The sequence below is a fragment of the Formica exsecta genome, unplaced genomic scaffold, assembly GCF_003651465.1.
Source record: "Formica exsecta isolate Colony F162 unplaced genomic scaffold, ASM365146v1 scaffold120, whole genome shotgun sequence".
In the NCBI taxonomy this organism is placed as follows: domain Eukaryota; kingdom Metazoa; phylum Arthropoda; class Insecta; order Hymenoptera; family Formicidae; genus Formica; species Formica exsecta.
Window position 1 is genome coordinate 2,732,085 of NW_021848537.1, and position 13,987 is coordinate 2,746,071.

A 13,987-nucleotide genomic window follows, 5' to 3' on the forward strand; every position below is an offset into this window, starting at 1 on the left:
CGAGCATGTGGATATAGGATCCGTCGGGGGGTCGGCCACCCGGGACCCCCACCCTGTATAAAAGTCTTTTTCTGCCGGCGACCTGTTCAGTCTTTCAGTTCGAACGGCGCGCTGCGTGCGATTATCTTCAGGAATCATCCTCGTTGTCGTCGTCCTGCAAAGGTGATCGGTCGCATACTATGCCCTACTGAGAGAAGATTCTCGTTAAGATGCTGCGGCGTGCCACCGCTGCTCTCTTCACCCTGGTACGTTTAACTTCCTTGATATCATTCCGCGCGCTTTCCTCGGGATTTAGAAAATCAATGAATTTGCAATAAAAGCCGCAATCGCTCTCGAACTAATTTCTTTCTCGAGATGCGAGAAACCTCATTACTGAAAATATCATTTCGTTTAATAAAATCAGTCATAAATTAAAATAACGCATTAAAAAAATATGCGTTTAATAAATTGATCTAACGAACGAAATGGTGAAGTAAAGATAAATTATAAAATAAAGAATAGAATTTTATCATATATAAATCATTGTTTTATCTCAAAAAATTTACTGGAAATAATTAATTAAAAATTAAATTTGAAATTTATTTAAGTTGTTTTATATTAAATAAATTAAATTAAATATAAATTTAACATAATTAATTTCATAAATAATAAGCGTTAAAAAGTTAGTATTAAATTAATATTAAACGTTAATAAAATCTTAAGTTAGCGTTTAATTTTTATAATTTGCTGTCTAGTGTTTCTCTCTGGCATGGTCATTACTATTACTATCTATTATATAATATTTATGCAGTGTAATAGTACGTAATAGAAAGTGACGCTGATTACAAACCGATAATATCCGCGCTTTGTCGTGACTCATTATCCATGAGACTTTCATTGATCTTGGCACTCAGTCAAGGGAGAGAGAATGCTATTGCACTATATTTCATTCATAACTCTCTCAATGCCGCGATGTTGATATCGTGCAACATCGTGCACGATGCATAATGCAGTGTCCTAAACTTTGACCTGCGACTTCTCTATCAAGTTAACATCAAACTCGCCTAACTATCTCAATGCGCTATTAATAATATTATTATATATATTAGCCTATGTATCAACATTACTCTATTATTATATAAATATCACGTTACAAATTTATATTATGCAAATTGATTGACTTAAATAAACGTAATTGTAACAAGCGAGTTATACATTTGATTCAATCAACAATATAAAAATGTTCTGTATATTTTAAACTTAATTTATATAATTAAAAATATCATCATTTTTTTCGTAGCACTATTGATATGAATATAGAAACGCCGTATATCTTCAGATTTATTAATAGCAAAACGGATTGTATCCAAAGATAATTTCTATAGATGCGAGATAACTATAGTATAACCGGTAGTCATCAATCATTGCCAGAACCACTTTCCATGGAATGACTCGAACATTTCGCAAGTACGATTCTACCCTGTAATTCGAGTCGAGTATTTTATGTTTCCAAATTAAACTCGAGTGCAAGGTCTTCAATATTTAGGACGCATCCAATAAGATCTATTTGTTTTATGTACCTTGTAAAGTGCGTTTTTTAAAAAGATATAAGCGATCAAGATATTGAATAATTTTTTATGAATTAATCAACGTAAATATAAAACAGAAAAAACAGAGATCTTTCGTTTAACTAAGGTGGATTTTAATATAACGTTTAATTATCAAGAAAATATAAAGAAAAACGAACTTGAGTTGAGATTGATCGAAAAATGGCTTAGTAACTGAAGTTTGTATGCATTTTTCCAGAAACCGTTTTATTGATTCTTTTGACGATAATTGTCGATTAACTGAAGTCCATGAAAATATTCATGGAAAGTTTATTGCCAAAATAGGTATTGGGTCCGCGAGTGGTGATCAAATGTCAGATGAGATGTCGGGTAAAATGAGTCACATGCAGACGTTTGTCGTTAAAAATGCGTCATTCACATCTGATGCGAAGTTTCGTCCTTGGCGTGCCGGCACGTTATTTGGAAGCTTAAAATAAAAGGCGTGTGATTCTGCATACTTCAATAGATCTTCTTCTCGTATCACCTTATACGCATTTGTAATTTGATTGAATGACATCGGGATGTTCGAAACATCAGACTTGCTCATTTTAATTGTACTCTTTGTACAAATAAGTATATTCTAGTTGTAACGACAGACAAGAAAGAGACAAAGAGTGCAATTATAACCTTTTAATAATCTTTTAAATTTATTGTGTGTGTATTATATGAATATTTATGAAAATATATATCTTATATAAACCAAAATATTTTTCTGAAAAGTGACAGATATTTTTTATAATACTTAAGTAAGATTAAAAATCATTTAGCAGAGCTACGAAATATATATTTAATTATATGTGTATAAAAAGAGAGAGAGAGATTTATTGTCAATAAAATTCATTAATTTTAATTATAATTACCGGTATGAAAGTCGGTTGCGGTTTTATGGCATAGTGTAATGAGATGGCGGTACATCAAAAAAGACTGAAAGACAGGATAGAGGGTATTTAAAGACAGTTGTTCTTACATTTCATTAACGAAATCCCGACATTTATAATTGTCTCTCTATCTGTGGTCTTATTACTGGAATATTGAGAAATTATTTGAATGTTGAAAAATTATTAATTGATTGAATTTTATTTTAAATGAAGCTACAGACACAAAATTATATGAAATATCTCAAATAATTCACTATTTATAAGACATAGAAAACTAGCGAATTTTTCAACATTTTGTTATCAAAAACAGATTTAAAAATAACAGGCAAATTTCATTAATACATTTTACCCATTTATTGTCAGTATATATTATTAGTCACTTGGAACTTTAACAAGCTTGCTCGCCATTCAATAACTTTATCCATAATTGACTTAAAATAATAGACAGGGTAGATATTCTCCGGGTGCTATTCTTGTTCTTCCCATGCGCGATTAATTGATCGAAATGTTTTAAAAATGATTGAACTCTAACAACTGAATTATATCGCTGAGATCAATGCCGTCGACCGTGCAAACAATTGTGTACCGGAGGCTTCGCCCCAGGCTAAAATCGCTGATTCCTTACGCAACCGCTTACAGGTGACTTTCACTGGAAGATGATGCATTGATCCGGCCCCTATGTACGCGATTCATAAGGTGATACAGCTTTGGCCATTTGACGGGCAGATTTGCCACGAGCAATTAAAAGAGATCCGGCTACGTCAAATGTCGTCCTCTTTACCTTTAACTCATACTAAAGTCTCGAACACGCACCTTTTGTTTATTCCGATCGATTCTTGATAATGTTCAACCGAGATTCGCAGAAAGTAAATGCAATTTTATATGTTCGCGATCAAAAATATTAACCTCCCTCATTTCTTACACTGTGATTTTTTTATATAATTTATGTAATCACTAATACAGATGTTAATTAAATTCGAGATAGTGAAAGCAATTTGAATGATCAACTCTTTAAAGACGAAGGTTGATTAGCGATTTCTAGCATGATATTAAAGATCGCATTGTATTCTTTGCGTAGTCAAAGATGAAGTCGAGATCGAGTAAGGTGAATCCTCGGCTGAAATAAGAGCACGCAGTTGCATTTTTCCAATACTATTATATCGATATTAATACTAACGTTTTTTTAAATAATTTTAGATAATAAAATATATAAATAAAATAAAAATAAAATGTGATAATAAAACGACTGAAATAATGGAATAAATAAGGTATAGCGAAAAATATATATAAAATATATAATTTAATTAAAAAATTAAACAATTTAATGATTATCTATGCATTGAAAATTTATATGAATTACGTAATGATGGTTATTACTTCTTTCACTCTGTATATAATATATTTGGCAATTGATAATCGATTAACCAGTAATTATTGGCAATTGTTGCAAAATTTGCTAGATCTATTGATTTACTTTTCATTTGTAGCCTCGTTGATTTATTTGAAGTTGATTAAAAGGGGTTCACTAGGTTTCTGGAGCATTTCTTCTAGCATTACGCATATTACCCGCCCATACCGGCAATTTGACTCATGGCGTTGCATAAATTAACATATCTTATACTATATAGTCGATGACTCTACAACATTTGCTTAAGTCGAGGATTGAAGCTATAATTAATAAATCGTAGTCCCGTAATTTTCACAGTTTAATTTCCGAGTAAATACGTGGGAAAAGAACTTTATTCCAATTATTGTTTTTACTATTACGAATGTGTACCGTTCTCTCTCAGGTCTACAGTTTGTCATTTCAACTTAACAAATAGATATTGGTTCTGATCCTTTAAACAGGACCAGCTTGTATCTAGGTAAAACAGACATATTCATATTTTTTAGCATACAGAAAAAATCAAAATTACGAAAACAATAAATCAAATCGATATATTTTAATTTATTTCATTATTTTATTAACATATTTTTTTATCTTACATTAGTTTTAAATTGTTAATACTCGGTATTATACTCGGTTGTCAAGTTTATAGATTATTTATTGATTGAGTTTTTGGGAGTAAAAAGAGAGAGAAAAAAAAACATATATAAATATACTTTAATCTTCTTTAATAAAATAAAATATAGAATAACATTTTGTCTGGAATCAAAATAAATCAAATATGAAAATAAGATTGCATCAGAGAGCAAATGGCTTGTAATACTTAAACATTATGATTGCCTTGACTGAAACGATCTCGCTCTTTCTCTCTCTCTATTGTCCACTAAAATATCGCAATATAAATACCGTAGGGATTAATCCTCACGGCAACATTTGACGTGGCAAGTGCGCATGGGGGAAGGGTTCGGCCGGGAGTAGCATATATTAACCTTTTCGTTATATAGTCTGTCAACTCTCGGGGAAGAAAAAGACGACGAAGAGGAATCCCGCTCGCGCAGCCTTCTTGGAATCGCGACTTTCCCTTCTCGTGGGTGGAACGTTGAGATCATCAATCGCGCGACATCGAGCCGCGGATCTTGGGGCCAGACCTAACTTAACGCGGCCGACCAGGACACGTGCTACTTTTGACAGCACGAACGAACGCTCTCTCGTTATTTATACGAGAAATTTTCGTCGAACATGAATCGATTACGAAATCGGATAGAACGATTTATACTAGCGATTGTTAAGTATTGTCGAACCAAAAGTTTTGGACGTGAGTGAGAATAATTGAGAGATTATTCTATGTAGCTGATACGAAATATAAAACGCATTAAATTTAAAAAATTGAAAAATTATATTTAAAAAAGTGGATTAATCTCGGTTAATTGTTTTGATACAAATAGTCTTTTTTTTTTGTTCTACCAGACAAACTTATGATCATGATGACAATCAAACAAAAATATTAAGCGTGTATTTTATAATTAATTTAAATATTCGGCAAGTAAAATAAACATGAGAAATTAAGTTTGGCTCTTTCGTGACTGATTTTAAAATACTGGAGCTTAAGATACAGACATAACAATTCATCTTCATTGGATTGAGACTTAAATTAAAATTAATTTCAGTAGTCTTTCTTTCTCGCAGATTAAGTGTGCGATTAAACATCCGCCAAACGCGTTTAGATATATCATGACGAAGGAACTCCAATAACGTATCCTTACCTTGACATTCTCTTGACCTGTAAGTGCGAAAGAGACCATTTCATTCGCCACGTCCATTTAGGGAGATGGTGAAGACACAAGTGTAATCTTCCGAGAGAACATTGCTAGCTTTCGTAACAGCATCCAACGATCCTGTTACGAGAGCACAGGTATTCTTCGTTATTATTATCGCCACAAGGCTCACCGGTGATAGAGCGGCAAGAGTGAACGGGGAAGGATCCGGATTCGGTGCCAAATTCGAAAATTTTATCTCCGGAACTGACTCACCGATGAAATATAGAAATTACCTGTTCTTACATTTGCGAGATTTGATTCGCGTAAGATTTTATTATCGAGGTTTATCAAATAATACATGTGTTTCTGATAAATGGCGCATATGAAATAACGGTTTGGTAGTTGTTTTTAAATATTTTAATACTTTTTTTATTACCCTTAGCATCACTGAATTATTTTACGCAAGTAATTAATTTGCTAAAAGCAAGTTTATAAGAGAGTCCTCGTCTCATGCAAATTGAAAATTAAAAAAAGCATTTCTACTGTTAGTTATTGATCATCTTCGACTTTCGCTTATGCAGAATGGATAATTAATTGAGATCGGAAACGGCAGCGAAAGATACATAATTTTTTTACCATTCGAGAAAGTGGTAATATATTACCTCATCGAAGAGATGGCAATATATTCGAAGATAAAGAAGATGAGTTCCGCATATTGAGCAATCTTCTGTTTTAAAGGTGTATCTTGATCTCATTTCAACTCTCATAATTTATACGTTACGTATATGTCGCGAGAACTGATCTGTATAGCTACTAATTGAATTTTCTTAAGGTCGGAGTGATACATCAATTCGTCTTTTTACGTATTATAAGGAAAAAATTTATGATTCTATTAAAGAAAAACATTAGATGACTTTAATTTTCCGTAGAAAAGCATTTAAAAAATTTTTAGCATTTTGTTCTTTATCGAAAACCAATAAATTTTTTCGTCTATATATCAGGAGCAATTCAAATATTATGGCAAATACTCTATATATTTTCTAAATATATATTACATGTAATGTGATTAAAAGCAATTGATTGACAGAAATATCGCGCTCAAGGAGAGATTTTTGTATTTCCATAATCGTGCGATACATCTCGTGCTTAAACTCAGTAGTTACAAATCGCTACGACTGCAGGAATGGGAAACATCGATGATATTTCACGATTGTACTTATAGATCGTATCAAATACTTAATCTTGGCGACTGATATTAAAGGGCAACTGTTTTTAAACACCACCTGATAATTACGTTATGACGCTTTGCGTTGGAAATGTCACGAGCCTTGACGAAGCAAAATTATTGCGACTGGCACAACCATTTCTTATTAGCACGAGATATTTCCATAAAGGTAGCATAATGTCTTATAGTACATACATTTATGTGAGTTTGCAGAAATAAATGATTATAATTTCACTATTAAACATTTGAAAAAATTATTATGTTTATATAAGATACAATAAATATCTTTGAATTTTTATATGTGTCATATGTAATAAATTCTTAATTCATAATAATAATTCGTAATAAAAACTTAAATGTTAGATTTTCTAATATAATTATTAGACTTAAAAACTTAAATGTTAGATTTCTAATATAATTATTAGAGCCATTATTAACGATACAATACGATGATGCAGATTCACATTATCTTCTCTATTTTTTATTCAATTCTGTTTTGTTATCAATTTTCAATTTTTTAGCTTACTGGGTACATCATATTGTATACGTGTGCCGCTAATTTATTAATAATATTCTTTGTAACATTTTCATTTTTGTAGGGAATTAAATATGACTTGTGAAAGTAAAAATTAAAATTGGATCGCAGATTAAATATTCACGTGACTTGTATGCAGACTTGAATTATCTCTGCCTCGACACTTATAAATAAAAATCAATAATTGTTTTTTAGTTGATTGCTACATGCGTGTCGCAACTCACTCAGGAACCAAAAAGCAGAAATCGGAACAACGATGTGATTCTGAATATTAGCGATGAACAAAAAGTTCAATATTTGAGTCAAAATATTGACTCGGGTAAGTAGAAAAATAAGAATAATGAAAAAACTCATTATATTGCAATTCAATACAAGAATTAAGGGAGAGAGAATAAAAGTCCATAATTTATATAAAATTTACATATAAAATTCTATCTAAAATAAACCATACAATCTATTTATTTATTTTTTTCTTGTGGTAAAGAAACTTTGAGTTATAATATAAATTGCAATTATATAATTGATATTATATAATATTTTACACAGAAGCATACAAATACGGTTACGACGTCGGTCCAAATGGTCAATTCCATCATGAAGTACGTGGACCAGATGGTATCACCTACGGATGTTATGGTTACATTGATCCGTTTGGTCAACTGAAATCGACATTTTACATCAGTGATGGATGGGGTTATCGCGTTGTTCGGCCCGGAAAGGAAGTGGAATTATTCATTCATCAGCACGAACATCATCAAACCGAAGACAGTCATGATCATCATGAACATCACGGTGTGATTACACCGTGGCGAGAATTGTATTTTCCCGCAGTATGCGCACAATACGAAAATCCAAACGTTCCACCGCACGTAAAACCAGGTGCAGGGAGTACGTATAAAAAATCAAATGAAAGTATATAGAAAATATTACATCATATAGCATATTATAAAATATATAAAAATATTATAAAATATTTTTACTTTTTATGTAAATTAATATTTTTTCATATACATATATGAATATAATGTATATGTATGTGATCTTTATTCCACAATAAAAATGTTCATGTTTTACTAAGCAGCACCTATCGGAAGTGGATCAACGATAGATGCAAGACCGACTGGACCTCCTTATAAGCCTGGTATAACTAGTATATAATTTCGAAATATATATCGTGTTTTATAATTAATAGTGTTTTAAAATTATATATTGCAAAAGATTAGAAGCGCTGTAGCATATGTAAACTCCATATATAAAATCCATTCTCTTTTTATTATATACTATTATAATTTAAAAAACAAAAACATATATAGCACAACGCTAAAGTATTAGAAGGAGCGGTATAATAAATATAATAAATCAAAGTTATGATACATATTTTTTCTCTCTCCAGGGCATCCAGGAACTCCTGGTAGTCCTGGTACCCCAGGCACACCGGGATTGCCACCACCAGGATATCCCGGCACGCCTGGAACCCAGGCACACCGGGATTGCCACCACCAGGATATCCCGGCACGCCTGGAACCCAGGCACACCGGGATTGCCACCACCAGGATATCCCGGCACGCCTGGAACCCAGGCACACCGGGATTGCCACCACCAGGATATCCCGGCACGCCTGGAACCCAGGCACACCGGGATTGCCACCACCAGGATATCCCGGCACGCCTGGAACCCAGGCACACCGGGATTGCCACCACCAGGATATCCCGGCACGCCTGGAACCCAGGCACACCGGGATTGCCACCACCAGGATATCCCGGCACGCCTGGAACCCAGGCACACCGGGATTGCCACCACCAGGATATCCCGGCACGCCTGGAACCCAGGCACACCGGGATTGCCACCACCAGGATATCCCGGCACGCCTGGAACCCAGGCACACCGGGATTGCCACCACCAGGATATCCCGGCACGCCTGGAACCCAGGCACACCGGGATTGCCACCACCAGGATATCCCGGCACGCCTGGAACCCAGGCACACCGGGATTGCCACCACCAGGATATCCCGGCACGCCTGGAACCCAGGCACACCGGGATTGCCACCACCAGGATATCCCGGCACGCCTGGAACCCAGGCACACCGGGATTGCCACCACCAGGATATCCCGGCACGCCTGGAACCCAGGCACACCGGGATTGCCACCACCAGGATATCCCGGCACGCCTGGAACCCAGGCACACCGGGATTGCCACCACCAGGATATCCCGGCACGCCTGGAACCCAGGCACACCGGGATTGCCACCACCAGGATATCCCGGCACGCCTGGAACCCAGGCACACCGGGATTGCCACCACCAGGATATCCCGGCACGCCTGGAACCCAGGCACACCGGGATTGCCACCACCAGGATATCCCGGCACGCCTGGAACCCAGGCACACCGGGATTGCCACCACCAGGATATCCCGGCACGCCTGGAACCCAGGCACACCGGGATTGCCACCACCAGGATATCCCGGCACGCCTGGAACCCAGGCACACCGGGATTGCCACCACCAGGATATCCCGGCACGCCTGGAACCCAGGCACACCGGGATTGCCACCACCAGGATATCCCGGCACGCCTGGAACCCAGGCACACCGGGATTGCCACCACCAGGATATCCCGGCACGCCTGGAACCCAGGCACACCGGGATTGCCACCACCAGGATATCCCGGCACGCCTGGAACCCAGGCACACCGGGATTGCCACCACCAGGATATCCCGGCACGCCTGGAACCCAGGCACACCGGGATTGCCACCACCAGGATATCCCGGCACGCCTGGAACCCAGGCACACCGGGATTGCCACCACCAGGATATCCCGGCACGCCTGGAACCCAGGCACACCGGGATTGCCACCACCAGGATATCCCGGCACGCCTGGAACCCAGGCACACCGGGATTGCCACCACCAGGATATCCCGGCACGCCTGGAACCCAGGCACACCGGGATTGCCACCACCAGGATATCCCGGCACGCCTGGAACCCAGGCACACCGGGATTGCCACCACCAGGATATCCCGGCACGCCTGGAACCCAGGCACACCGGGATTGCCACCACCAGGATATCCCGGCACGCCTGGAACCCAGGCACACCGGGATTGCCACCACCAGGATATCCCGGCACGCCTGGAACCCAGGCACACCGGGATTGCCACCACCAGGATATCCCGGCACGCCTGGAACCCAGGCACACCGGGATTGCCACCACCAGGATATCCCGGCACGCCTGGAACCCAGGCACACCGGGATTGCCACCACCAGGATATCCCGGCACGCCTGGAACCCAGGCACACCGGGATTGCCACCACCAGGATATCCCGGCACGCCTGGAACCCAGGCACACCGGGATTGCCACCACCAGGATATCCCGGCACGCCTGGAACCCAGGCACACCGGGATTGCCACCACCAGGATATCCCGGCACGCCTGGAACCCAGGCACACCGGGATTGCCACCACCAGGATATCCCGGCACGCCTGGAACCCAGGCACACCGGGATTGCCACCACCAGGATATCCCGGCACGCCTGGAACCCAGGCACACCGGGATTGCCACCACCAGGATATCCCGGCACGCCTGGAACCCAGGCACACCGGGATTGCCACCACCAGGATATCCCGGCACGCCTGGAACCCAGGCACACCGGGATTGCCACCACCAGGATATCCCGGCACGCCTGGAACCCAGGCACACCGGGATTGCCACCACCAGGATATCCCGGCACGCCTGGAACCCAGGCACACCGGGATTGCCACCACCAGGATATCCCGGCACGCCTGGAACCCAGGCACACCGGGATTGCCACCACCAGGATATCCCGGCACGCCTGGAACCCAGGCACACCGGGATTGCCACCACCAGGATATCCCGGCACGCCTGGAACCCAGGCACACCGGGATTGCCACCACCAGGATATCCCGGCACGCCTGGAACCCAGGCACACCGGGATTGCCACCACCAGGATATCCCGGCACGCCTGGAACCCAGGCACACCGGGATTGCCACCACCAGGATATCCCGGCACGCCTGGAACCCAGGCACACCGGGATTGCCACCACCAGGATATCCCGGCACGCCAGGAACACCCGGTACTCCAGGCTCACCAGGAAGACCAGGAACACCACCTTATCCAGGGCAACCAGGAACTCCTGGCACGCCAGGAATCCAGGGCACACCGGGATTACCACCACAACCAGGATATCCCGGGACGCCAGGAACATCCGGCACCCCAGGCACACCAGAAAAACCAGGAACACCAGCTTATCCAGGACGTCCAGAAACACCTGGTAGTCCTGGGACCCCAGGCACACCGGGTTTGCCACCACAACCAGGATATCCCGGCACGCCTGGCACATCCGGTATACCAGGCTCTCCAGGAAGGCCAGGAACACCACCTTATCCAGGGCATCCAGGAACTCCTGGCACTCCAGGAACTCCAGGCACACCGGAATTGCCACCACAATCCGGATATCCTGGCACGCCTGGCACATCCGGTATTCCAGGCTCTCCAGGAAGGCCAGGAACACCACCTTATCCAGGGCATCCAGGAACTCCTGGCACTCCAGGAACTCCAGGCACACCGGGATTGCCACCACAATCCGGATATCCTGGCACGCCAGGAACACCCGGTACTCCAGGCTCACCAGGAAGGCCAGGAACACCAGCTTATCCAGGGCTCCAGGAACTCCTGGCATTCCAGGAATCCCGGCCACACCGGGATTGCCACCACAATCCGGATATCCCGGCACGCCTGGCACACCCGGCACTCCAGGCTCTCTAGGAAGGCCAGGAACACCACCTTACCCAGGGCATCCAGGAACTTCTGGCACTCCAGGAACACCGGGCACACCCGGCTTACCACCACAACCCGGATATCCCTGCACGCCTGGCACACCCGGTACTCCAGGCTCTCCAGGAAGGCCAGGAACACCACCTTACCCAGGGCATCCAGGAACTCCTGGCACTCCAGGAACACCGGGCACACCGGGATTGCCACTACAACCAGGATATCCCGGCACGCCTGGAACGCCAGGAACACCCGGTACCCCAGGCACACAAGAAAAACCAGGAACACCAGCTTATCCGGGGTACCCAGGAACTCCTGGTAGTCCTGGTATCCCGGGCAGACCGGGTTTGCCACCACAACCCGGATATCCCGGCACGCCTGGCACACCCGGTACTCCAGGCTCACCAGGAAGGCCAGGAACACCAGCTTATCCAGGGCGTCCAGGAACTCCTGGCACCCCAGGAATCCCGGGCACACCGGGATTGCCACCACAACCAGGATATCCCGGTACACCAGGGACACCCGGTACTCCAGGCTCACCAGGAAGGCCAGGGACACCACCTTATCCAGGGCATCCAGGAAGTCCTGGCACTCCAGGAACACCGGGCACACCCGGCTTGCGACCACAACCAGGATATCCCGGCACGCCTGGAACGCCAGGAACACCCGGCACCCCAGGCACACCAGGAAAACCAGGAACACCAGCTTATCCAGGACATCCAGGAACACCTGGTAGTCCTGGGACCCCAGGCACACCGGGGTTGCCACCACAACCAGGATATCCCGGCACGCCAGGAACACCCGGCACACCAGGAAAACCAGGAACACCAGCTTATCCAGGACATCCAGGAACACCTGGTAGTCCTGGGACCCCAGGCACACCGGGGTTGCCACCACAACCAGGATATCCCGGCACGCCAGGAACACCCGGTACTCCAGGCTCACCAGGAAGGCCAGGAACACCAGCTTATCCAGGGCATCCAGGAACTCCTGGCATTCCAGGAATCCCGGGCACACCGGGATTGCCACCACAACCCGGATATCCCGGCACGCCAGGAACACCCGGTACTCCAGGCTCACCAGGAAGGCCAGGAACACCAGCTTATCCAGGGCGTCCAGGAACTCCTGGCACCCCAGGAATCCCGGGCACACCGGGATTGCCACCACAACCAGGACATCCCGGCACGCCTGGAACGCCAGGAACACCCGGTACCCCAGGCACACAAGGAAAACCAGGAACACCAGCTGATTTGGGGTACCCAGAAACTCCTGGTAGTCCTGGTATCCCGGGCAGACCGGGTTTGCCACCACAACCCGGATATCCCGGCACGCCTGGCACACCCGGTACTCCAGGCTCACCAGGAAGACCAGGAACATCACCTTATCCAGGGCATCTAGGAACTCCTGGCACACCGGGAACCCCGGGCATACCAGGATTACCACCACAACCAGGATATCCTGGCGCGCCTGGGACGCCTGGAATACCCGGTACACCAGGTACACCAGGAAGACCATGCACATCATCATATCCCGGATATCCAGAATTCCCTGGAGCATCTAATGTGTCAGGTACATCTATAATATTGTCATATTTAAAATATTTTAGAATTTTTGTTATACTAAAGACATGCTACTAATGCCACAAATACATTATCTTATTTAGGATATCCAGAAACTTCCAGCAAGCCAGATACACCAGGAAGACCAGAAAAACCAAGTATTCCATCATATCCTGGAACTTCAAGTACATTGGATAAACCAGTTGTTCCTTCAAAACCTGTCGGACCTGGTATGTTATTAAAATTATGTTTATTTTGAATTGGGATTATATATATATATAT

At 42.8% G+C, this 13,987-nt stretch overlaps 1 protein-coding gene across 1 annotated transcript in view; it reads left to right on the forward strand.

Moving 5' to 3' along the window:
• The first annotated feature begins 117 nt into the window (after positions 1 to 117).
• Positions 118 to 13,987, forward strand: part of LOC115243149 (collagen alpha-2(IV) chain-like) — a 20,375-nt gene continuing 6,505 nt past the window's right edge. The window contains exons 1-13 of the mRNA XM_029819902.1: positions 118 to 245; positions 7,564 to 7,687; positions 7,915 to 8,247; positions 8,450 to 8,518; positions 11,440 to 11,511; positions 11,692 to 11,799; positions 11,872 to 11,970; positions 12,141 to 12,401; positions 12,456 to 12,599; positions 12,645 to 12,752; positions 12,807 to 12,878; positions 12,942 to 13,715; positions 13,810 to 13,935. Of these exons, the coding sequence (XP_029675762.1) occupies positions 210 to 245; positions 7,564 to 7,687; positions 7,915 to 8,247; positions 8,450 to 8,518; positions 11,440 to 11,511; positions 11,692 to 11,799; positions 11,872 to 11,970; positions 12,141 to 12,401; positions 12,456 to 12,599; positions 12,645 to 12,752; positions 12,807 to 12,878; positions 12,942 to 13,715; positions 13,810 to 13,935 (2,326 nt within the window). The 5' untranslated portion in view covers positions 118 to 209. The remainder of the gene's footprint in view (positions 246 to 7,563; positions 7,688 to 7,914; positions 8,248 to 8,449; positions 8,519 to 11,439; positions 11,512 to 11,691; positions 11,800 to 11,871; positions 11,971 to 12,140; positions 12,402 to 12,455; positions 12,600 to 12,644; positions 12,753 to 12,806; positions 12,879 to 12,941; positions 13,716 to 13,809; positions 13,936 to 13,987) is intronic.